A 25,727-nucleotide genomic window follows, 5' to 3' on the forward strand; every position below is an offset into this window, starting at 1 on the left:
CAGGTTCCGCCCCCCATTACTGTGCTTTGGGGTTCCACATCAAAAGAGATCAAATACAAAAGTGTGGGCAGATGGGCAGGAGGGCAGAGGGACAGGGGATGCGGCCAATGTAGTTCCTCTACCTCTACGGTGCCAGGGCTACAAAGAAGGCCGGTCCCGGTAAGTGACCAAGAAAGCGGACCCGGCCACGCCTCCGCCGCTGGATGACGTCACCCCGCGCCGCCCTCCGCGGGCCGGGCCATCCTAGTTGACGCGACCATTGCGCAGCTGGCCTCTGCAGTGCTTCAGCGCACCCCTGGAGGCCTAGTGCGCTCGGTGAGAGAGCGGGAGCCTAAGACCGAGACGCGTGCGCAGTTCGGGGCGGACTCTGGGTAGCCGGCTGCGCGTGGCTGGGGAGGCGAGGCCGGATGCACCTCTGTTTGGGGGTCCTCAGGTAAGCGATCCATCCGGGGCAGGGGCACGGGAGTGGACCCCTCTGCCGGCAGTGTCCGGGTGAAAGAGACCGGAGGCTCCTCTGCCTGCTGCGGGCCGGGGACTGGAGCGCGGGCTGCACCACCTCTTTCCTAGAGCCTTAAATTCTTTTTGCAGTTTTGCCACCTGCTCCATCGGGGGCGCTGGGAGGCGCGACAGCCCAGGGATACCTGCAGCACCTCTAGCCAGACTTAACCCAGCCTCTTGATTGCTTGCAGGGGGTTGATAATAACGCTGAAAGCTAGAGCATTAATTCACGATGGAAGGCGGCGGTTAATAGAGGCTCGGGTGCTGTCGTGCGGGTCCTTTCTGGCGTCTGAGACTTTTTCGTGGAGGTGGTGTCCTCTGTGCTTCTCCATCTAACGTGGTGTTTTAACGTGGCTTTCTTTCCCGTTAACGATGATCTCCGTGGAGACAGTGGCTGCCTGAGTAATCTTCAGATCCCAGCACTTAGCAAGTGCCCAGTCGGTGTTGGATGTAGGCCACAAACCGGATCGTAAAGAATTCAACAGCATATTGACAGCCACAGCCACGGCGCTAACCAATGAATAGATCAATATGAAGAGTAAGCAGAAAGGCAGCAAAGACAGTTTTCCAGCTCGGGGACATGGCGTAGAAATGGCCTGTCCCGAAATAGTGGGAACTGTCATTTGGGGGAAGAATAGCAAGTTCTTTGCTTTCCAGGTCGCATTTGATGTGCATGTGAGACTTGCTTGTGATATTATCAGGAGGTTAAAAATGTGGGTTTAGTGGTCAGTTTGGGCTAATTCAGTCGGGGCTAGGCATTTAGGCCTAATCAGCGTATTCGTGATCTACCTGGTACATGTAATCATGCATACGATGTCTAGCCAAGAGGTGGATAGTTGAAGGGACAAGGGAAGAAAATGAAGGAGTTGTCAGAAAATTTAAGAGAGAATTCACTATTGACCTTTGGTGTGGAGGAATCTTTAGTACATTCAAGGACTGAGAAAAGTTTGAATCAGTAGAGGCAGGAAGTTTGGAGGTTGCAGATGTCAGAGAAAGAGTATCAATAGGCCTAGGTCCTGTGGCAATGTGGAGGATATTCCTTTCCTACCCTGGAAGGAAGTGGACGGAAGTCTTCCTTTAAGAAGATAAGGGAATAAGGCTGATGGGTGTCAAATTTCAAAGAAACTAGTTTTGAGGCGTTTTTATGATGTTTAAAGATGAAAAACGCGGCCAGGCATGGTGGCTCACGCCTGTAATCCCAGCACTTTGGGAGGCAGAGGCGAGTGGATCACTTGAGGTCAGGAGTTCAAGAACAGCCTGGCCAACATGGTGAAACCCTGTCTCTGGCCGGGCGCGGTGGCTCAAGCCTGTAATACCAGCACTTTGGGAGGCCGAGACGGGCGGATCACGAGGTCAGGAGATCGAGACCATCCTGGCTAACACAATGAAACCCCGTCTCCACTAAAAATACAAAAAAAATTAGCCGGGCGTGGTGGCGGCGCCTGTAGTCCCAGCTACTCGGGAGGCTGAGGCAGGAGAATGGCGGGAACCCGGGAGGCGGAGCTTGCAGTGAGCCGAGATCGCGCCACTGCACTCCAGCCTGGGCGACAGAGCGAGACTCCGCCTCAAAAAAAAAAAAAAAAAAAAGAAACCCTGTCTCTACTAAAAATACAAAAATTAGCTGGGCATGGTGCCGGGCGCATGAAATCCCAGCTACTCGGGAGGCTGAGGCAGGAGAATCGCTTGAACCCGGGAGGCAGAGGTTGCGGTGAGCCGAGATCGCGGCCATTGAACTCCAGCCTGGGCAGTAAGAGTGAAACTCTGTCTCAAAAAAAAAAAAAAAAAAAAAAAAAAAAAAAAACCAACCTGCATGATATGTTAGAGGTTTCAAGTAATTTCTAGAAGTTTTTGAATATAATTGTCACCAAAACTTAATAAAATCATTGTCTGCCTTGATTTCCTCACTTCCATCATATATAAACTTACCTTCCTCTTATCCCACATTATATATTATATAATTCCTATTATATGTGACATTATCTTCTCTGTACTATTAGGATTGATTCATCTTTATTCTTTCTGTGTCATACATATGTGGGGTGCCAAGATGAGAGAATTTTCCTTGGATTAAAGTGACAATGAGGCCAGTATGGTCCTTGTAATTGCTACCCCAACATAACTTAGGGACTTACAATCATAAGCCTTAAAGGGATCTGAATATAAATAACTAGCACAGCAACATTTTTTTTTCCCTACTTAGGTAATGTTATGCATTTAAGCAAGTCTGATTTTGCCAGACCAAAGTAGACATTCTGTTTAGCACTCTTTTCTCACGTTTTCTATTGTCCTGGGAAAAGCCTGGCCAGAAGAACAAAGTTACTGGAAGTAGTTATGTCAGATCATCAAGGTCCTTGAAATGTTGGTCATCATTTTCAAGTAAATTGTTGTCATGTCCCAGTATTTTATCTTCTCCTTTAGAACAATAAATGCTTTTCTATCTTTGATTTCATTTTTTTAATGAATGTATAAAGCCAGTTTATAAATGAATAGACCTGGTGAATATTAAAGTTGTTTCCGATTCTCTTCAACTGCCAGTATATAAACATGGATTTTCAAATAGTGCTAATCAGTGGGATACCCTTTTGTTTTTCCTTATGATTTTATAAAGATGTCCTAACATGCAAAAATAGAACGTTTCCCCATTCATTTGTTCTTTCACCTTTCCCAAAGGAATAACTGATATTACATCTTTTTTAAAGATGAGAATCTAAAGTTGAGAATCTTGCCTCTCCTGAAAAGTGAGAACATAAAATAGGTTTGAGAATTCCTAATTTGTAGACTATAACTGTATAGTGGGTCAGGTTGCTGCTATAATCCACACGTGGATGTGTACTCAGAGAGCTAAGTTTTTTCTTTTCTTGGCTGTTCTGATTCTAACTACCACTTCTTCACCCCCTGAATCATTTCACTTAAATAAATATGGTCATTTATCACTATTAAGCTATTTCTTTCTCTCTCAGGGATTAATGGTTCATCAAGGGATAGTTGTACTCGTCTCGTGGGAATCACTTCATCATGCGAAATCTGAAATTATTTCGGACCCTGGAATTCAGGGATATTCAAGGTCCAGGGAAACCTCAGTGCTTCTCTCTCCGAACTGAACAGGGGACAGTGCTCATTGGTTCAGAACATGGACTGATAGAAGTAGACCCTGTCTCAAGAGAAGTAAGTTACTGATGGAGAATGCTAGCAGATGGATCTGACCCTTGATTTGTCTTCTTCCAAATTTCTTTCCCCACATAGTCTTTCTTTACATCGTACTGAATTTATATCCTCCCAAATAAACATCCTTTGCTTCATGTATGTGCCATGTTAGACATAGGTTAAATAGTAACCCTTCTTTAACTCTGCTACTGTTTTAACCTAAGTCAGTAAAACTCTAACTTTACTTTTTGAGTGGGTTCCCTACTTTTTACCCTTTTTGTCATGCAAATTCTGTTTATAAGAGTGGTTCTTAATTGGGAATGAACACGAAAGTTGCCTGTGGAGCTTTCTAAAAGTTTGAGCCCACATCTCATGTCAACTAAATCAGAATCTTTAGTGTTGGCTGCTAACTATATGTGCTTTAAAAACCTCTGTGGGTTGGTTTTCATATGGTCCCTTGATTATATTCTTCTACTAATACATTTTAGGCAGCTACATCCTTTAGTGCCTTTTCCCTGTACTGTAGCAATCTTAGAAAAACATAGTTATTAGCATCATGTTTTATTGGGCATTTTTAAAGAGACCAGACTTATTGTTTTTGTTTTTATCTTTGTTTGGCAAGGTCATATTACCTATTTTTCTTGTTAAAGATGACAGAGTAGTGATATTTCTTAAATGAAAGTTTGGGTTTTCATCTGGAAAAAACATTTTCTAAAGCTTTTATATAATTAAAGAAGCATTAGGCCGGGCGTGGTGGCTCACGCCTGTAATCCCAGCACTTTGGGATGCCGAAGCAGGCGGATCATGAGGTCAGGAGATCGAGACCATCCTGGCTAACATGGTGAAATCCCGTCTCTACTAAAAATACAAAAAATTAGCTGGTCGTGGTGGTGGGCGCCTGTAGTCCCAGCTACTCGGGAGGCTGAGGCAGGAGAATGGCGTGAACCTGGGAGGCAGAGCTTGCAGTGAGCTGAGATTGTGCCACTGCACTCCAGCCTGGGCGACAGAGCGAGACTCCGTCTCAAATAAATAAATAAAATAAATAAATAAATAAATAAAATTTTAAAAATAAAAATAATAAAAGAAGCATTAAAAAGTATTTTATTTCTGGAAATGTTATCAATTATTCTTGAAAGTAGACTGGGTTAATTTGCTTATGTGTTTACTTTGGTGAAAGGTGAAAAATGAAGTTTCTTTGGTAGCAGAAGGCTTTCTCCCAGAGGATGGAAGTGGCCGCATTGTTGGTGTTCAGGACTTGCTGGATCAGGAGTCTGTGTGTGTGGCCACAGCCTCTGGAGACGTCATAGTCTTTAGTCTCAGCACACAACAGGTAAGTGGAAGAGTCCAGTGAGTGGGGAGTCTCAAGCGTCCTCAAATAGGTTACTTGGTATTTGTGGAAGTTTTCAAATCAGTTGCCATAATATTTAACCTTTTGCAAATTAGTATTTGCATTATATATTTCTTTATTTAAAAAATTGTTAACATGGCTTTAGCTGTATTTTAAGATTCTTCTAAAACTCAGTTTTGTCTGCTGCATCTTTTAATCAGAATAATCAGAACATTCCAAATGAGAATATATTTTTTTAAAAGTTAAAACTGGCTATTCTTGTGTGGTGTAGATCACCTCTTATCAGACCCTCATCCTGAGTTGCAACCTTTGTTTCTCAATTTAGGAAGTCTTTGAATGTTTATCTGACATAGATTTTCTGTTGTGGATGTTGATTGGCTAACTTTAGAGTCCCTGAACTCTAGGCACTGAAGTAATACATTATCATTACCTGCATATTTGATGACTGCCAGGAGAGCTAGACTTCAAGCAATTGCTTCTTTCTCTGCTCTAGTATGTAGTTGAGTTTCAAATTTCTGTCCTCACCTTCTTAACAGCAAGGGTTTCAAATTACACTTGCCTGATTCTTTAAATCTTCTTTGATTACTTCATTAGTTGTGACCTCCTTAACATTGATTATGTCACAGAAGTTAGAGTATTACTAATAGTAGGATAATAGTAACAGCTTACATTTATTAACTGTTTACCATGTGCCTGGCACTTTTTAAAGTGCTTTTCATGCAAATTTATTTAATCTTCACTATGACCTTATGTGGTAGGTTGTTGTTTCCTCTTCTTCAGAAGAGGCAGTTGAGGCACAGAGTGCTTAGGTGATTAGACCGGGGTCACACAGTAATCAAATGGAGTTTGACCCTAGCAGTCTAAATCTGGTACCTTTGCTCTTAACCATTCCGTTTAGTACAATCATAAACCTTACTCTCAGTTCATGGTGGGAAATATCAAACCTGTCATGCCCAGCTTAATTGGTTTTTCTCATATTTAAGTGATAGATGCTTTTACTTTCAAAACATTTTGTAGCATTGTTTCCTGGTTACTGAGCTCTTCCAGTCTATTTATCTTCATTTAATGGTGCTGATTCTACCCTTTAGTGGCTTCTCAATTGTCTGGAAGGCAGAGCCCATTTTACTTATTGTGCCTTATAAGCCCTTTCACTATCTGTTCCCCACATTCCTTTATAGCCCCATCCCCCCATTGTTCCCATGTGTATGTATACTTTATGTTTTAGTTGCAGCTGATTTTTAACTGCTCTTTTTTTCTGGCTTTGTGCCTCTACACTGTGTTTTCTTCCTGGTCTCGTTCCTGTCCTTATTACCACTCTTTGAAACACGTCAGAAAAACTTTTTGTGGACTCTGGGCCACTTGTCATTCTCTGTGCTGAGATGCACTTTGCTTTCCAGAGATCTTGGTCATTGCTGTCATCTTCTGTAGAGTCATCTTTTATCTCCCTCATGAGACAGCTCTGGGAAGAAAGAGATTTATTTCTAATCCCTGTGCCCGATAACAGGTCTATTCTCTTGATATCCATTACTGAAGAACTGTGTGTTGAATAAGTTCTTGTTTTAATTTTTTAATTTAAATTTTTAATTTTTGTGGGTATATAGTAAGTACATATATTTATGGGCTTGGCTATATGAGTTGCTCTGATACAAGCATGCAGTGCAAAATAGCCACATCATGGAGAATGGGATATCCATCCCATCAAGCGTTTATCCTTTGTGTTACAAACAATCCAATTACAGTCTTCTAGTTATTTTAAAATGTGCAATTACTATTGACTATAGTTACCCTGTTGTGCTATCAAATAACAGGTCTTATTTATTCTGTCTATTTTTTTTGTACCTATTAACCATTCCAACTTCCCTCAGCCCCCTCACTACCCTTCCCAGCCTCTGGTAACCATCCTTCTATTCTCTGTGTCCATGAGTTCAATTGTTTTGATTTTTAGATCCCACAAATAAGTGAGAACATACGATGTTTGTCTTTTTGTGCCTGGTTTATTTCGCTTAATGTAATCATCTCCAGTTCCGTCCATGTTGTTGCAGATGACAGGATCTTATTCTTCTTTTATGGCTGAGTAGTACTCCATTGTGTATAGTACCACAATTTCTTTATCCAGTCATCCGTTGATGGACACAGGTTGCTTCCAAATCTTAGCTGTTGTGAACAGAGCTGCAACAAACATGAGAGTGCAGATATCTCTTTCATATACTGATGTTCTTTCTTTTTGTTTTTTTAATTGTTTTGATTGAAGTTGCAGTCAATTTTTACTAAGATGCTAGTGTTTTGAGTCTCTCTTTTCAATTTTCTGTCTCAGCTGGAGTGTGTTGGGAGTGTAGCCAGTGGTATCTCTGTCATGAGTTGGAGTCCTGACCAAGAGCTGGTGCTTCTTGCCACAGGTAAGCTTGTTACTGGTGGCTCACTCGCTTTTCTAAAACGTTACTCCAGGTGTCTTACAGGCTTCAACAGTTTTGGGCTGCTTGAATTTCAAAAAATTTCTTTGAACCAGTATAATACCAATATTATACTGTAGAGTGAATTTATTTTTATTTTTTTATTTTTTTGGTGACTGAAGTTTTACCTCTTAGTCTATCATCATAAAAAGTTGTTTCATATAACTTTCTCAGTTTTTGGGAGTAAGAAACAAAGTCATAAAACTTGGGGAGGCTGCTAAGTCCCCAGTTAGAGTTAAAAATGTCAGCAATATATATTTTAACTCATTCTAAGAGTTGCTGTATGAATACATTCTAAAAGCCCTTCTTGGGTTCTGTTGCTGTTTTTCCCCTTTAAGTCTCATCATTCCAGATGAGTTTAGTAAACAAGCTCCATTGATGACATATATATTTAGAGGTATCTTGGGGACAGGGAGTGTTGAAGTTAGTGGAGGAGGGCTTTGTGGACTTTTATGTTCAACTGTACACACATTAATAGCGGAGCATAAGCACCAGGTGACTCATCTAGGCAAAGCTGTTTGGGTTTTTTTTTTGGTCATTGTTGATTGTTTTTTTAAGTCAAAGCATTTTGGATGAATTCTCTCCGCTTTGTTCAGACTAACTCCAGCTCCTTAGCTTACAGTGCCATAGGTACTTACGGAATGGCAAATTTGTTACGTGGAAACAAAATCATTTTTGTTTGTGTTTCTCTAAGGTCAACAGACCCTGATTATGATGACAAAAGATTTTGAGCCAATCATGGAGCAGCAGATCCACCAGGATGATTTTGGTGAAAGTGAGTATAGGTTTGTTTGCAACATTTTGTGACCTACGTTTCTTCCCATTTTTGACCATTTCCTTGTACACTAATAGCCATGTCATTAGGCCAAAGAACTGTGAAGGTTAAACCCCCAGTTATTAAATGTCTATTAGCTCAGTTCCTTCAGCCCATCCCAAATCTTAAAAGGCCTACTGGTGCCTCTCCAGGTCTGAGGGTTGGCTTTGTCAATAACCTGGAAAATATAAACCAATGTTTAAGGTCACTTAGATAGTTATTACCCAAACCCTGGAAAAGTCTTAGGCTGGGTCTTCAGTGAAAGGGACTGTACAAGCTAGAATAAAGGTAGTATTTCCGGGATACAGTTTTAGGGAGAAGAAAAGAAAAATGGGATAGAAGGCTGGTTTTTGTTCCTACTGATTAGATCCAATCTGCATTTCCATGGAAACAATCAGATTATTTTCTTGCCAAAATCTAGCCAAGGTCATCTGGGCATTACGGCTATGGGAGTATTGAAGGGCAGTGCAGAAGAAGAGAGATGTTTATTAAGTATAAGCTTTGGCCATCTTGAAGTCATCAAATAACTGGCCTGATTGAAGAGGGATGGGGAAGAAGATATTCCAACTTCTGTTAAGGTCTAACTTCCTGCCTTCTTGCTCCATCAACTCTGAGAAATTATTTAGACAACTTCTACCCATTTGTTTACAAATAATGTATTTGTTCAGAAGTGATTTTGGAGGACTGGGCACAGTGGCTCATGCCTATAATCCCAGCACATTTGAAGGATGAGGCAGGAGGATTGCTTGAGCTCAGGAGTTTGATACTAGCCTGGGCAACATAGGGAGACCTAGCGTCTACAAAAAATTTAAAAATTACCTGGCATGTTAGTATCAGCACAGTAATGACATGATGTACAGGTATTAGGGTAGCATAAGGGAAGGAAACCAGTAACTGGAGAGGGATGATTTCCCCAAGGAAGCTGATTTGAGCTGAGTCTCAGCTGAATCGGTGTTGGGTAGGTGACGGATAAGGATGGGGAGTGGTCAGCTGAATTGGTGTTGGGTAGGTGAGAGATAAGGGTAGGGAACAGTCCAAGCAAGTGAATGTGTCCATTTCAAGGGAAGGTTATTTCATAGAAACATTATAGGTTACTCAGGGAACTGTGAGTAAGTCAGCATTGCCGAAGTGGCAGGATGTGAGTGTAGAATGAAATGAATGGGACAGATTTGATTGAGTTTGTAGTGGGGGATTTGGACATTGATCAGCCGTTACAAGTTTTGATGATAAGAGGTTTAAAGAGATTTATCTACTAGAAAGATGGCTTGTGATGGCCATGTTGTTTTTGTGTATGGACAGGAAAGAGACTAGAGGCAGGATGATCAGGTAAGAGGTTGCTGCAGGAATCCAGATGACAGATAAGGAAGGTTTATGTGCGGCTGGAAGCAGGAATGATTCAGGAGAAACTTGAATCTCAATGAGGATGGGAGTACATTTTTTAGAATTAGCTAAAAAACTTTTTTAGAATATACGTGCATGGTTCCCCTTCTGCCCTAGGCCAGTTTGAGAAATACCAGTTTAGAAAGTGAAATAAATAGGCTTTGCGTATGTAAGGTGAATAAGAAAAAGTTGAGCAGGACTCCAGCCAGAACCTCAGGTGATGGGAATAAAGATGCCAGTAACTGAGAGGGAAGATGGGGAAGTGCTGGTCTGTAAGGGGTGGGTGGTGAGATCTGTTTTGGATTTGTTGAAGGACCATATGGGATTGCCATGTGGAGTAGGCAAATACAAGGCTGAAACTCAGAAAAGGCCAGAGCTATGGACTGAGAGTGGTGGGTATGTAGGAAATTCTGACAATTTTGGGAACAGATGGACTTGCTCAGAGAGCAGATGCTGTACAGGAAGAGTCTGGAATCCAGGGTGGAACTCTGGGGCATCCAGCTTTGAGGACAGTCAGAGAGAGAGTAAGAGCACACAGTACACTTTGGGATGGGAAAGTACTCTGGGCCTGGTGTTTCCCACCGACTTTTCCACAAAAATCCTAATGCAGTAAATCAAAGGAAATGTAGTCCAAGTTAAGGTCTTAGGTCTCAGAAATGTGTTTCTCAGTACAAAAATTAAAAAAAGAATCATTCTATGGAGTGTTGAATATTTTTCCTCTATTCTGGGGTCAGTAAACTTGTTCTGAAAAGGGGCTAGGTCATAAATATGTTCAGCTTTGCAGGCTATATGATCTGTGTTGCAACTACTCAATTCTAATGTTGAGGTGTGAAAGTTATACACGATACATAAGCACGGCTATGGTCCAGTAAACGTTTGTTTGTAAAAGCAGATGTAGGCTGTAGTTTTGTAAATCCCTGCTATAACCCCATCATTTCTTGTCTTCCACTGGAGAAGTTCTCTTTCTTCACTCCTTGGTCCTTAATCTTTCTGTGGAAACTTGCAGATAGAAGCCTGGGGGTTTGCACCAGGATAGTCACTACCATTTGTATGCAGCAGCAAGTTATGCTTTGAGGTACTGTAGTGCTTGGATGTGAGCAGACAGGAAATGGTCATATGGACCATGATTTATAGGAATTGCAAACAGCCCTGCTTCATCAGAATCAGAATCAATGGCAGGAGAAAAGTATTGGGTCCTGGATTGGGTGATGCTTTCAGGACCATCTTTATTGTGCCTCTTGCAGATGGATCCTACCTCTGGGAACAGAAGCGTTGTGTTGTTTCAGCAACTCTGCCTTTATAGTTTATGTAAGAGAAGCATTATGATCTAGAAAGAACACCAGTCAGCCTGGAAGGCAGAAGACCTGTGTTCTAACTGTGGGCTCCACCGTTAGGGACGGTCTCAATCTCTTAAGTCTATGTGAGGAGCTATTTTGTGACCTGCAGCCCCTCTATCACCAGTGAGGAGCCTGCAATCAGAATTTTATTCCCAGTTCTCGTCTTGGAGTTTTATGTTCCGGACATATTTTGTAAACTCTTCATGTTTCATTCTTCTTACTTATAAGGTGAGGGTGAGATCCCTGACTTGTGTCATCTAAGAAACTTGGCAAGTAAGTTATAAGATGGCAGTAAAATGCTTTCCAGAATAAGGAAGTGCATTTTAAATTCTTCAAAATCATTGCTGCATATAATATGAAACGGGTTTTGTTTATTTGTTTGTTTTGACATGGGGGTCTCGCTGTGTTACCTGGGCTAGAGAGTGCAATAGTGCAATCATGGCTCACTGCAGCTTTGAACTCCTGGGTTCAAGTGATCTTCCTACTTCAGTCTCCTGAGTAGCTGGGAGCACAGGTGTGTGCCATCGTGTCCAGCTAATTTTGTGTACTTTTTGTAGAAATGGGGGTCTCCCTCTGTTGCCCAGGCTGGTCTTGAACTCCTGGACTCAAGTGATCCATCTACCTCAGCCTCCCAAAATGTTGGGACTATAGGCATGAGCCACCACACCCAGCCTGAAACATAGGTTTCTCAAATACTGACTGCTGGTCAATTTAGTGAGAGGTCTTAGAGGACCCGAGTAATTGCCAGTGACTAACTTCATGAAGAATAGCAGTGAAACTTTTTGTTTCATTTCATGCAGCTTATTGGTTGTCTTGCCAATTGTTCCGTAGGCAAGTTTATCACTGTTGGATGGGGCAGGAAGGAGACACAGTTCCATGGATCAGAAGGCAGACAAGCAGCTTTTCAGATGCAAATGGTAAGTTTGTGGTTTGATGGATAAAGAGCCTTGACTGGAACAAATGTAAGTTTGCCACCCACCAGGAATTCTGTTGTGTCCACTTAGATGCCAGTAATGAACAGTTCTCTTCTGCTTTAGTAAAACTGCCTAGAGCTTTCAGGAAATGAGTCCCCTTAGAAAGATCCTTTTTTTCCTTGTTATTGCCAAGTTGCTTTGTGATTTATTATCACGGTAGCAAATAATTAGAACCAATATTCATCATCCAGTTCAAAAAATAAAACATCACAGACAAAGGAAATCCCTTGTGTATCCCGTCCCGATGTCCCTCGCCTTCGTCCCCGGAGAGAGCTGCCATCCTTCATTCACATGCATGTTCTCATACTTCTCCCATATATATGTATGTTAGATATTTTTCTTATTCTGTCGGATGAAAGTCTTTGTTTTCCTTACTTCTGGATTAGAAAATTCTAAAGACCATATAATGATGTCTCGATGACTCAAGGCAGTATTTCTTAATCTTCTAATGTAGGCAGCCCCTGAAGGCAGAGGTATGTGGACCCAAGAAGAGTGCAAACTCTTGGGGCACCTGGGGAAGTAGTGTGCATGTCACATTAAATTCATTTAAACTCTTATATTTTATTTTAATATGTACAATATGAATATTTTTTTAAAATATGAACTGAAAAGTATTACCCTTGAGTAAAATTAATGCCCCAAGAAGGTGTGCCATATTTACCCTCTGGCATACTGCCAGGTACCCCCAGGAGCAGTGTATGTCTCTGTTAGAAAAGTACAGATTACGTTATCCTCATAACATTTAGAAGCTATGAGACCTTGGCAGGGAAGTTTCCTAACATTTCTGAGCCTCGGTATTCTCTGTAAAGTGGACAGCATAATGTCTCCTTACAAGGGTTGAGATGAGTGGGTAATAACATAAAAAACAGCTACCACAGCATCAGCACAGCGTAGGCACTCAAATAGTAGTTGCTGCTCTTATTTTAGTAGACAAATAACTTTTGAAACTTTTTTTTTTTAAAAGCATAGTTTTATTTCAAAACAACTGTGTAGTGAGTAAAATATGCATGGGGGTCTAATTTAACATTCTGAAGGCTGTTGACTTATTAGAATAGTAAAGGATTATTAGAGGGCGGAAACATAGAGTAAGTGTTCTCAGACACAGCCTTGTTTCTTTGGGGTGATCCACTACACATGCCCAGCTTTGGACGAGTGGTTTTCTTGTCCCCCTGATTTTTAAGTGATTTTTTTTTTTTGGCCGAAGGACTTAAAAGGTATCCATGACTAAACAGAAACTTGACCAAGTAAATAGTTGGTGCAATCTGAATATTCTTTCTTGCTGCAAGCAACAAGTAAATTATGTTACAACTTTCTTTTTTTTTTTTCTTTTTCTTTTTTTTTTTTTTTTTTGAGACGGAGTCTCGCTCTGTCACCCGAGCTGGAGTACAGTGGTGTGATCTCAGCTTACGGCAACCTCCACCTCCCACGTTCACGCCATTCTCCTGCCTCAGCCTGCCGAGTAGCTGGGACCACAGGTGCCTGCCACCACGCCTGGCTAATTTTTTGTATTTTTAGTAGAGACGGGGTTTCACCGTGTTAGCCAGGGTGGTCTCAGTCTCCTGACCTTGTGATCTGCCCGCCTCAGCCTCCCAAAGTGCTGAGATTACAGGTGTGAGCCACCACGCCCAGCAGCTTTCTAAGACCATATATTTTCGATTTAAAAGTAGTACTTTACTCATACATATTATGACATGGATAAACCCCATAAAGATTATGCTAAGTGAAAGAAGCCAGTCATAAAAGATCGCATATAGTATGATCCCATTTGTATGAAGTTCCCAGAAGGGGCACATCCACAGAGGCAGAAAGTAGAGTAGAGGTTGCGTAGGGCTGTGGGGCAGGGTAGGGAAGGAGTGACTGCTAATGGATATGGGGTTTCTTTTTGGGATGATGAAAATGCTCAAAATTCAGATTACGGTGATAGCTGTTCAACTTTGTAAATACACTTTAAAAACAATGATTCTTACCACTGAGTTGAAACAAACAAAAAAAACCATTGTGTAATTCAAATGGGTGAACCTTCATGAAATGTAAATTATATCCCAGTAAAGATGTTTAAAAATAGTACTTTAAGGGAATCTATGGTAGTATTGAGAATAAGGCAGTTTTCCATACTTTGTTAAACTCTGGAGGAGATGACATTTTACTACTGGTACCTGCTAGAGTAAGACTTATCTAGTATTGCCAAAATTAGGATTTATTAGTGATATAGGATGATCCAGGTAATGGGGGAAAAAAACCCCGGGCATCCTATTATCTAATGTACTATCCAGTAAACTACTCTAGCTTTTTTTCATGAACTTTTTCTAAAGGCTTTCTAGGGCCTCGTCTTGGTTTGAAAGTTCACAGCTACCCTTCAGAAAAGAAAACAAAAATCCATGGAGTAGTCAGACGCAAGTACTCATGTGAGCATAATTTACTTTGATTTTTTAAGTTGTGTTGTTCTAGCCCTCAGTCTGTTCCCTGCCTGGGCTCTCCTAGTGCCCAGTAACACTGATTCAAGAGGTTGCATTTAGCTGGGCACGGTGGCTCACACCTGTAATCCCAGCAGTTAGGGAGGCCAAGGTGGGCGGGTCACCTGAGGTCAGGAGTTCGAGACCAGCATGTCCAACATGGCGAAATCCCATCTCTACTAAAAATACAACAGTTAACCAGGCATGGTGGCAGATGCCTGTAATCTCAGCTACTTGGGAGGCTAAGGCAGTAGAACTGCTTGTACCCGGGAGATGGAGGTTGCAGTGAGCCAAGATTACGCCACTGCACACCAGCCTGGGCAACAAAGCAAGACTCCCTCTCAAAAAAAAAAAAAAAAAAGTAGGTGAGAGAGAGGAATTGAGGAGGATATCAAGGGTTGGGCCTGAACAAATGGAAGCATAATTATATGTAGAAATTTCTATGAGCTACTCTTCTAGAATAGATGACTCAATAATACCCTGCTTGCCATCTACGTTGTCTGTCCTCAATTATTTCCAGTTCTATTTCATATAACGCCTATTTCAGGCCTTAACCCTTCACTAAAGGAGGTTTGGTTTCTATACCATAGGACAGTTTCATTGAGAATAAATTTGGTTAGGCTACCTATGTATTCCCTACGGTGCAGACTATAGTATAGTACTAGCAGAATTATTAGGCTGTTACTAGAATATGATGAAGAATGCCCGGGTGGTCATCTGTCTCCCACCCAGTAGAATTGGCTTCAGGATTGAGATACACGTGGTCCTGGAGGAGACGTTTCTTCCCGTCATGCTGCAGAATGAGAACATTTCCATGTTTTCGTCGTTGTTTGCTGCTGCCTTTACCACCTCTGTGGCTCTTGCCTATTCACCTTCTTCACATCTTAACTCATCTGTGCCCTGTTGTGAAGCTTACACAATATTTAAACAAAACTCTAACCTGTTGGACAAACAGAACACTTGTTTCCTTGTAGTTACCTGATAGGTTCCTTAGCTCATTATATTCGGGATCTAGATCTGTAGCTCTTTTCCTCTTTTGCTGTTCTCAGAGGCCACTTTCTTTTTTTTTTTTTTTAATGCCCAAAGGAGGATTTTGTTTGTTTTACATTTTTTTCTCTTTTTTGGTGATTTCTGGGTTAGAAGAACCAACCCTTGGATGGTTTCTGATTCTAGAGGCAGGCTTTCAAGGTAGCTTAAACCTCGTACAAAAGATCTATATCTAGTGGTGTGAGGCTTGTTTGATTCTGGGATACTTAAGGTCCACCAGTAATGTTGGTGTTTCTTCCCCTCTTTAGCATGAGTCTGCTTTGCCCTGGGATGATCGTAGACCTCAAGTTACCTGGCGTGGGGATGGACAGTTTTTTGCTGTGAGTGTTGTTTGCCCAGAAACAGGTATGGAAATATATTGCAGTTAAACAACAATTTAAAAAAAGTCTTATTAAAATTAAGGAAAATTTTCTTTCTTTTGTTTTGAGTAAGGTATTAATTATACATACGAGGCAAGGATGTACTGATTTAAATGTGAAATGAGTTTAGAGTTAAGAATTAGAAGAGTCCTTTGCGGTCACCTGGTCCATCCTCCTACCTGGTGGACACAAATTTTTAACAAGATTAATCTAATTGGCTGTGTAAAACCGTGGCATTTTTTGTTTGTAAGGAAGGTGTTTGAGTAGTTCTGATTTGACAACTTGTATCATAATGTTCTAAGTGTGTGTGTGTGTTTAACTCCACTCCCGTACAGGGGCTCGGAAGGTCAGAGTGTGGAACCGAGAGTTTGCTTTGCAGTCAACCAGTGAGCCTGTGGCAGGACTGGGACCAGCCCTGGCTTGGAAGTGAGTGGGAGAAGAAACCTTAGAGAAATTCTTGGAACCAGGGTAGAGGTGGTGGTACCCATTGATACAGATGATACAGATGTTTGTGTAACCCAAAAGGATTTTTACATTTCTTCATTTGGTTGTAAGCCTGTATCTATGTTTGTTTCTTCTTCTTTTTTTTTTTTATTCTCTAAAGTCTGAATTCAACTTGAATAGTAGATTTTACGCGTCTTCACAGATTCCATCATTCCAAGGCCCCATATATTTTGCATTCCTAATTCTTAAAAGGCTGTGGTTTTAAGGCAGGGTGTATATGAAGCCATTGTACAGAGCAGAAAATGGTGTTTAGAAGGGAAGGCCCAGTTTGCAAGACTCTATGGGGCAAATGGAGCTTTTGTGGAAATTAGGGAAAAAGCTTCCTTCCTTGGCACAAAATTCTCACGGTGGAGGATCTGCTTGCCAAGGAACATGCAGGCTGGATTCAGATCCCCCTCTTTCCTTCTCTTCTCCTCCTTGGCCCAGTACCCTTGTGCAGGTCACAATTTGCCTGTCATATGTGGCTGCCTGATTTTAGATAGAAGATGTATCTCTGCTGTTTCAGTGGTATCTGTTGTATGTAGACCTCTTGTTTCCCACCAGTTATCTGAATGGTATTGTATGATAGAGCAGAAGAGAAATGTATTTGAATTAAAACCCTAGAGACAAATATGAATAAGATGAGGCATTTAAGATGTTTTCAACATTTGGAGAAGTCTTAAAAAAGACCTAGCTGAGCGTAGAATATTTGCTGAAGTCATATAATTGAAGGAGAAATAGATTTTGATTTTTAGGACATTATACGTGCAATGGTTTAGATAACTTATTATTTTTAAAGTCATCCAAATGCAGTGTAAATATGTAAGGCTTTGTAGGCAAATGGAACCTCTGTATAAAATAGGATAAGACACTCTTTCCTCTGGCAAGTAAAGTCCCACAATGGGGTGAACCGCTTGCCAAGAGACAAGGGACACATGGGATTTAAAACTTCCTTAGGTAAAGATACTCATTTATTCATTCATTCATTCATTCATGTTTGCTGTCTTTAGTTAGAGGAGCTTTGGATGTTGTAACACTCTGAGTTTGCTTTAAGACCCTCAGGCAGTTTGATTGCATCTACACAAGATAAACCCAACCAGCAGGATATTGTGTTTTTTGAGAAAAATGGACTCCTTCATGGACACTTCACACTTCCCTTCCTTAAAGATGAGGTTAAGGTAAGTGCCTGAGTTTGTTTCGCCCTCAAATGTAGAGGACTTTCCACAGCTATAGAGGGAATTTTTTTGTTTTGTTTTGTTTTTTGAGACGGAGTTTCACTCTTGTTGCCCAGGCTGGAGTGCAATGGTACGATCTCGGCTCATCGCAACATCCACCTCCCAGGTTAAAGCGATTCTCCTGCCTCAGCCTCCCGAGTAGCTGGGATTACAGGCACCCGCCACCACAGCCAGCTAATTTTGTATTTTTAGTAGAGACAGGGTTTCTCCATGTTGGTCAGGCTGGTCTCAAACCCCTGACCTCAGGTAATCCACCTGCCTCAGCCTCCCAAAGTGCTGGGATTACAGGCATGAGCCAGCGCGCCTGGCCTATAGAGGGGATTTATATTTGATATGGATACATAAATAGAAGCTTTAGAGTAAATAGTAATAAAAATGGTGGTTTCTTAGAACTGATTTTTTTTGTTAAATAAAAGATATATTGTTTTTCCAGTGATTTTGCAACTAATAGCATTTCTCCCCCACCTTAGATAAAAGAGAAATAGGAAATAAAAATGCTAGTTTTTATTGTTTATTTTGACAAAAGCATGATTTTTCCAGTAATGAAGATGCTTTTCATTTATAACATGTAAATCTTAAGCGGTTTGTATACCATTTCTTAATTGGTATACAACTAAGAAATTGACTGAAGTGAGAACACATCAAATGGTATCTCTGTGTAAAATTGTAAACATCTTAAGTTGAGAGACAAGTTTAATGAACTCCCATGTAACTTTTACTCACTTTCAGTAGATACTAACATTTTGCAAAACTATTTTCATCTATCTACAACTCTTTGGCCTATACATACACATACTTACATGTATTTTTATTTCCTGGAGTTTTAATTCCAGAAATCGTATTTTCAATATTTATTTCTAACAGTTAAGGACATTTTTCTTTACATAACCATAACTCCATTATTACATCTTACCTCAGTGTTGTCTAACACCCAGTCCATATTCGAATTTCTCTGATTGTCTAAAAATGTCACCTGGTATTTGGTTAAGTTTCTTAAGTTATGTATTTCTTTTTTTTAAGTCCTCTACATAATAATGACATATTTTACAGATTTGTTTAATGCCTCTATAAATTAGTAATTTACAGCTAGGGATGAGCTCAGGTAGTGGGATTATTTGATTATAAAGATTTGGAAGTAAATCCATAACTGAAAGCCAATGATGGATCTTTTTTCCCTCCTAGGTAAATGACTTGCTCTGGAATGCAGATTCCTCTGTGCTTGCAGTTTGGCTGGAAGACCTTCAGAGAGAAGAAAACTCCATTCTGAAAACCTATGGTAAGACAGCTGTAGTACCCCAACCTTCTGCCCCATAGAACGTAGTTGAAAGTGGACAGGTATTGGGATTTCCTTCATCCCTTCTACTTAGTCCCTTAGTAGAATCAAAGATGCTGAAGTGGGTAGATGGAAATGGGGGTGATTAGGTTTTGGTTGATTGTGGATTTCAGTCATGTATTGGTCGGGATTCTCTAGAGAAACAATTAATACATACATATAATTCGTCCCTCAGTATTCTTGGGGAATTAGTTCTAGGATTGCCCATGGAAACCAAAATCCACACGTGGTCAAGTCCTGCAGTGAGCCCTGCAGAACACTCAGATATGAAAAGTCAGCCTTTTGTATACTTGAGTTTTGCATTCCTCAAGTACCATATTTTTGATGTGCATTTGGTTGTGGATATAGAATCCACAAGATGAAGGGCTGACTGTATTCATTGAAAAAAAATACGAATATAAATGGACCTATGCAGTTCAAGCCTGTGTCGTTTAAGGGTCAACTGTACTTATATAGAGAGACAGTGAGAGAGGGAACAGGAGAGGGTGGGAGGGAGAGAGAGTAATAGAGTGTGGATAGATTTACTTTAAAAGATTGGCTAATGTAGGGGATGGCAAGTTTGAAATTTGTGGGGCAGGTTGGCAGGCTGGAAACTCAGGTAAGAATTGATGTTGCAGACTTGTGTATGAAATCTGTAAGGCAGGCTGGAAACTTAGGCAAGATTTCTGTTACAGCCTTAAGGCAGAATTTCTTCTTTTCTGAGAAGCCTCAGTTTTTGCTTTGAAGGCCTTCAGCTGAATGAATGGGACCCTCCCACATTATGGAGAATAATCTGCTTTCCTTATAGTCAGCCCATTATAAATATTAATCACATCCACAGAATACTTTCACAGCAACATCTAGAGTTTCAGCAGACAGCTGGGCACCATAGCCTGGCCAAGTTGACACAATAAAATTAACTGTTGTAAGTCATCACGTGCTTTTCCTAGTGGATGGTATTACCACAGAAAAAAACAATAACCAAAGGTATTCTGTGGATGTGAAAGAAGGTTTAGATTAAATATAAAAGGAAAGAATATTTTTTATAGCTTTTAAAATATATCAGTGTGTGGTTTTAAGTATGAAATAATACTTGAAAATGTTAGAAAATAAAGATGAGAAAAAAAGAAATCTCATAGTTCTGCCACTCCGTAATAATCGCTATTCAAATTTTCTTGTCTTCTAGTTTTTTCATGTATGTATCTCAGTATAGCAATGATCTCATTTTTGTTAAAAGTATAGGTATGGGCCAGGCGCGGTGGCTCATGCACTTTGGGGGCCCAGCACTTTGGGAGGCCAAGGCGGGTGGATCACGAGGTCAGGAGATCGAGACCATCCTGGCTAACATGGTGAAACCCCATCTCTACTAAAAATACAAAAAATTAGCTGGGCGTGGTGGCGGGTGCATGTAGTCCCAGCTACTCGGGAGGCTGAGGCAGGAGAATGATGTGAACCCAGAGGAGGCGGAGCTTACAGTGAACGGAGATCGTGCCACTGCACTCCAGCCTTGGTGACAGAGTGAGACTCCATCTCAAAAACATGTGTGTGTGTGTATATATACATACACATTGCACAAGAACAGTCACAACATCTGTGCTTACAGAACATCAGCATGTGGTCTAACTTCAAAGTGTTGTAATAATGCGGTTTAAGACTAGGTTGTATTTGCGGTGATCACTAAGTTAAGCATTAGTGAGCAAGGAGATTAAGAAAATGAATTCCTTAATATAACTAATATTTCTTAATATAAATGTAATTCCTAATATAACTAAGGTCTTAATTTATACGTGTCATCTGTTTAGTGAAGGTTGGTTTTGGCATGATTAAGTCTTACTTAATAGATGTTGGAAGGATAATTGCATGCTTATCTTCTTCGGGCAGCTGAATCAGGGTTAATACCCAGATAGCCTGGTACATAAGTGCGTGCAAAGCACCTGAAAGAAAATAAGCATATTAAGCCCAATACAACACAATGATGCTAGTCTAGATCTTGGATTGAGTGTTTTAATACTTTTAATCTAATTGCCAAGTTATCTTCTTCCTAAATCTTCATGAGAAAACCCACTAAAAGAATGCTTTGTCCTAGTAGCCTTCCATCATGATCATAAAGTTTGGAAGTAAAGTTGAAAATAAACATATAGGCCGGGCGCGGTGGCTCACGCCTATAATCCCAGCACTTTGGGAGGCTGAGGTGGGCAGATCACGAGGTCAGGAGATGGAGACCATCCTGGCTAACACGGTAAAACCCTGTTTCTACTAAAAATACAAACAAACAAACAAAAGTTAGCTGGGTGTGGTGGCAGGTGCCTGTAGTCCCAGTTACTCGGGAGGCTGAGGCAGGAGAATGGCTTGAACCTGGGAGGTGGAGCTTGTAGTGAGCTGAGATCGTGCCACTGCACTCCAGCCTGGGCGACAGAGCGAGACTCTGAGTCAAAAAAAAAAAAAAAAAAAAAAAGAAAAAAGAAAGAAAATAAACATAAGAATAAAAATTGAAAGTAGAAAAAAACAGGAAAATAAACATGTATTTCTTACCTTATTGATTCTTGACATTTTATCTGCATGGAGAGCTACTTTTTGGCAATTATTATTGTTCTTATTTTAGAGAAGAGGCTGAGCAGGAAGGGTCCTTTGAAAAAGAAAAGATTGCCCTTGTCCCCCTCTGGCAAGTGGGATGAAGTCTGCTTTCCAGCCTCTAATGGCCTTCTTTTCATTTTCCCTTGCAGTTCAGCTCTGGACTGTTGGAAACTATCACTGGTATCTCAAGCAAAGTTTATCCTTCAGCACCTGTGGGAAGAGCAAGCTTGTATCTCTGATGTGGGACCCTGTGACCCCATACCGGCTGCATGTTCTCTGTCAGGGCTGGCATTACCTCGCCTATGATTGGCACTGGACGACTGAGCGGAGCGTGGGAGATAATTCAAGTGACTTGTCCAATGTGGCCGTCATTGATGGAAGTAAGCTGCTGGGAAGTGTGTCCATGAGCCTGCAAGGGGTCCTGAACCTACGGCCTGCAGATGTGGTGGTTTGATTGCAACAGTGGGGAATCTTTATTTATTTTGGCTGTTTGGGTTACTTGTTTGATTTTTTATTGAATGGGATATAAGGTGGGGTATATTCTTTCCTGAGAACCATTGTCCCCGCTCCCCACCCCAGTTTCCTGTTATACTGCATCTGTGGCCTTCACACATTTACTTGCCTGGCCTTTGAAGACACTGAAAACTTTGACTCCAGGTAGAGAGGATGACCACAGTAGAGTCTTGCGGGATTGGTTAGCCTTGTCTGTTTGCCCTGACACAGATTTATAATTGATCCTTGTACCACCCCACTTGTGCTGCTTTGTTTCCTGATATAAATGCTTGCTGATTATATACTTCTCTAGTATGTTCAGTTCGTGCGTAGATGTTTGCCTAATATGAAGATTAGGTTGATATTTTATAATTAGGTAGAAGGTTTTTTAGGGGGTGGGATGGGGAGGGCAAGATTGAGGAGTGAAGTAGTCACCTTAATGAATAGTTTTATTGCTGATAATAAAAGGGAACACTGGCTTCTAAGATTGTAATGTGAGGTGGTATACTAATTCATATTCTGTGTAATGTTCTATATTATACTGATTTTATAGTCATGTATTCTATATAGAGAACTTAATCAGATCTGCCTTATTACCAAATCCACACATAGGAAAGTGCTTTAAGGATTTTGAAGGTATTAATTTCCTTGGTTTAGTGTGGCTTGCTTGCAGGCCTGGATTTAAAGCTAGAGCTCTGACCTCTTGGCCTTTTTGCCTTAGTCCCTGGCACCTGAAACTCCAGGTTCTGAGATGGACTGCTCTAGGCCTGGAGGTGACGATGGCCAAGTATAGACAGAACCCATGACGTTTCCCCACCCCACACTGTTTTTAAACTTGTTCATGAGAAAAACACTGAAAGTTATTTTTTTGTGAATTGCCATTATTGTTTGGATATACTGTGCTATTCAGATGGCTTATCTTACAAATTGAATATCCCTATGTCTAATCCTCTTCTTTCTTTTTCACTGCAGACGGGGTATTGGTGACAGTCTTCCGGCAGACTGTGGTTCCGCCTCCCATGTGTACCTACAAACTGCTGTTCCCACACCCTGTGAATCAAGTCACATTCTTTGCACACCCTCAGAAGAGTAATGACCTTGCTGTTCTAGATGCCAGTAACCAGATTTCTGTTTATAAATGCGGTATGTTAAAAAACTTTTACCGAGATGTTCTGCATCAAATCCCTTCTACTCCTACATAAAAGCAAATTATGGTTTGGTGTTGCCATAGGTCTAGTGTTTCTCAAAATTTTGAAGTCTGCAGTTGATATCATTATCATTATGATATTTAATTGGCTTGGAATTTTTTTTTTTTTTTTTAATCCTAACACTGGTTTGTATGAGCCATTCCTTTTCCCTTACTAAACTTGAAGAGTCAGTTATTTAAGAATAACATTGAACTCTGGAAATAACATAGTATGTTATACATTGTTAACATGTTTTACTATTTTCATTGCCTTTACACATATTTTCAGTTGATCTCATCCCTCCTAGGAGCTGTGTCAGAGATGGGATTTTCCACTTTTATACATGAGGGAACACAGTGTCAGAGGTTTTGTAATTTGTTTGAACAAGAATGGACAAGGACCTCGACACAGGTGTTCTAGCTCCTAATCCACTTGTCCTTCCACAGCCCCGTTGCTGTCAGTTCCTCATTGTTTTCCTGATGTGCTGGAGAATCTGAAATTAGTTTTTACTTGTGAGTTCTGTGGTTATGTCATAAATTCTGCTGGCATATGGCAGTGGTAGCCTTGTTTTCAAATATCTTTTGAATTTTCAGAAAAAGCCCTAGATAGTTGCCAAGAGAGTAATCAAAATTAATTAATTTAAATGGGAATTCCTTACTTTCATATCAGCTTTTCTGTTAAGTCAGCAGCCCACTGTGTACATGAATCCTATCTGGATATATCACCACTTTCTCTGATTATAGTTTCAGTGTGTCAAATGCTGTTACAGTCCTCCTTAAGCTTTTAAAAATAGCTTTTAAAAAAGTGCAAATATGTTCATTGTCAAGGCAAAAAGAATCAGATGTAAGGTAAGCTTTTGTGGGACTTACCCTATGATGCTAATGAGTTTGTATGTCACTTTATGATGTATGGAATGCTTTGTTCTGTGTTCACTTAAAAAATGGCTTTATATCATTCGTCTATTTAAAGTGTACAATTCAGTGGTTTATATGTGTGCTTATGCATATATATACATATATCTTTGTATATATATTTTCACAGAGTTGCATCCATCACCACGATCAATTTTAGGACATTTTTATCTCCTCAGGATGAAACGCTGTACCACCCAGCATTCATTTTCCTTGAGAGAAAACTCCCTGTGATGAGATAGGACAGGCTGAGAGCTCCACTTTTGAAAGATTGTTCGGCATCAGTATGTGGGGTTGGCCATAGGTTGGGGCACCTGGAGGCAGAGGTTCCAGTTAGGAGAAGCTGTTGCCAAGTGTCCAGGCAGGAGCTAGTGAGAGCTTGAGCCAGGGCAGTGTTCATAGAAATGGAAAGAAGAGAAAGATCATAACAAATCCATGAACTAAAAACCCTGAGAAGTTAAAGAGCCCACTGGGGAGAGTTTGGATATAAGAGAATCTGGAAAAAGAGATCTTGGACTGGAATAGGTCAGGGCTCAGTGCCCAAGCAGAAGGGAAATTAACAACTTGGAGCCAAGTGGTAGACATTTGAGTGGTGTGGAGACAAGTTAGTTCCCTAAATTTTCAAAGATGGTGTTTGATGCATCCTGAGTATGACTCCTTTTTCCCCCTCATTGTTTCTTGTTTATTATATGCCAGCCTTTTTCTAGTACTTGGCTTGTTGTACGAGAAAACTAGTTGTCCTTTGTCTACAACTTGTTATTCTAGGTGTAGACAAAAGATACCAATTAAATATAATGTATCAGATGGCAAGTGCTGTGGAGAAAAATTAAGCAGAATAAGGGACAGGGAGAGCTTAAGGATAAGGTTTTACAGGGGGAAGGTGGCTCTCCTATTTAGTGTGATTCCAAAGGCCTCTCTGTGAAGGTGAAATTTAAGCAGAGACCTGGTGAGAATCACAGTGGGAGCCACGTAGACATCTGGGGTAAGAGCGTCCTAAGTATTCTATGCTTGAAGGTGAAGGAAAAAAAAAGTGTGTTCCAAGCAGAGTAAAAAGCAACCACCGAAGTGTTTAGGAAATAGCCAGGAGGCCAGGGTGGCTGCAGCAGAGCAAATGAGGGGAAGGTGGTGGGTGAGTTCAGAGAGGTGATGGGAATCTGCTCTTGTAGGGCCCTGCGGCTTTTACTCCGAGTGAGGTAGGAGCCACCAGAAGGCTTAGAACAGAGGAGTGCAGTGTTCTGGCTGAATTTTTTAAAGGCTTGCATTGGCTGCTGTGCAGTGAATAAACTGGACGAAGAATAGAAAGAAACTTTTAAGCAGGTGCTTAGGACTTTGGAGAATTGGAGGATATTGAGAGGTGGCTGAAGGCAATGGAGGAAATTGTCCACAGCACTGGGCTGAGAGGGTAGCCCCTCCACTGGGTCTTGCTGAGATGTGGCCTTTATCAGGGAAGATTATGACTGATGTGTTCTTAAGGGAAAAGCAAAGATTTTAAGGAGGTTGAGATGTGATTATTTTCTAGATTGCTGTTTGCCTTCTAGAACTCATTAATTGCAGACACCATCCCCTTAGTATTAGGTGAAATCTTATAATTTACAATGATAGTATTTGCATTTTTGTTTTCCAGGTGATTGTCCAAGTACCGACCCTACAGTGAAACTGGGAGCTGTGGGTGGAAGTGGATTTAAAGTTTCCCTTAGAACTCCTCAGCTGGAAAAGAGATACAAGTAGG

At 40.9% G+C, this 25,727-nt stretch overlaps 1 protein-coding gene across 2 annotated transcripts in view; it reads left to right on the forward strand.

Annotated features, from left to right (window-relative positions):
• Positions 1–276: 276 nt before the first annotated feature.
• Positions 277–25,727, forward strand: part of ELP1 (elongator acetyltransferase complex subunit 1) — a 65,541-nt gene continuing 40,090 nt past the window's right edge. For both annotated transcript variants that reach the window (XM_065530251.1, XM_005581114.3), the window contains exons 1-13: positions 277–433; positions 3,459–3,663; positions 4,820–4,972; positions 7,305–7,386; positions 8,135–8,215; positions 11,803–11,888; positions 15,694–15,790; positions 16,140–16,230; positions 17,342–17,465; positions 18,705–18,798; positions 21,558–21,788; positions 22,873–23,043; positions 25,623–25,722. In XM_065530251.1, the coding sequence (XP_065386323.1) occupies positions 3,514–3,663; positions 4,820–4,972; positions 7,305–7,386; positions 8,135–8,215; positions 11,803–11,888; positions 15,694–15,790; positions 16,140–16,230; positions 17,342–17,465; positions 18,705–18,798; positions 21,558–21,788; positions 22,873–23,043; positions 25,623–25,722 (1,460 nt within the window). In that variant the 5' untranslated portion in view covers positions 277–433; positions 3,459–3,513. The remainder of the gene's footprint in view (positions 434–3,458; positions 3,664–4,819; positions 4,973–7,304; positions 7,387–8,134; positions 8,216–11,802; positions 11,889–15,693; positions 15,791–16,139; positions 16,231–17,341; positions 17,466–18,704; positions 18,799–21,557; positions 21,789–22,872; positions 23,044–25,622; positions 25,723–25,727) is intronic.

This window comes from Macaca fascicularis, chromosome 15 (genome assembly GCF_037993035.2).
Source record: "Macaca fascicularis isolate 582-1 chromosome 15, T2T-MFA8v1.1".
NCBI classification, from domain to species: Eukaryota; Metazoa; Chordata; class Mammalia; order Primates; family Cercopithecidae; genus Macaca; species Macaca fascicularis.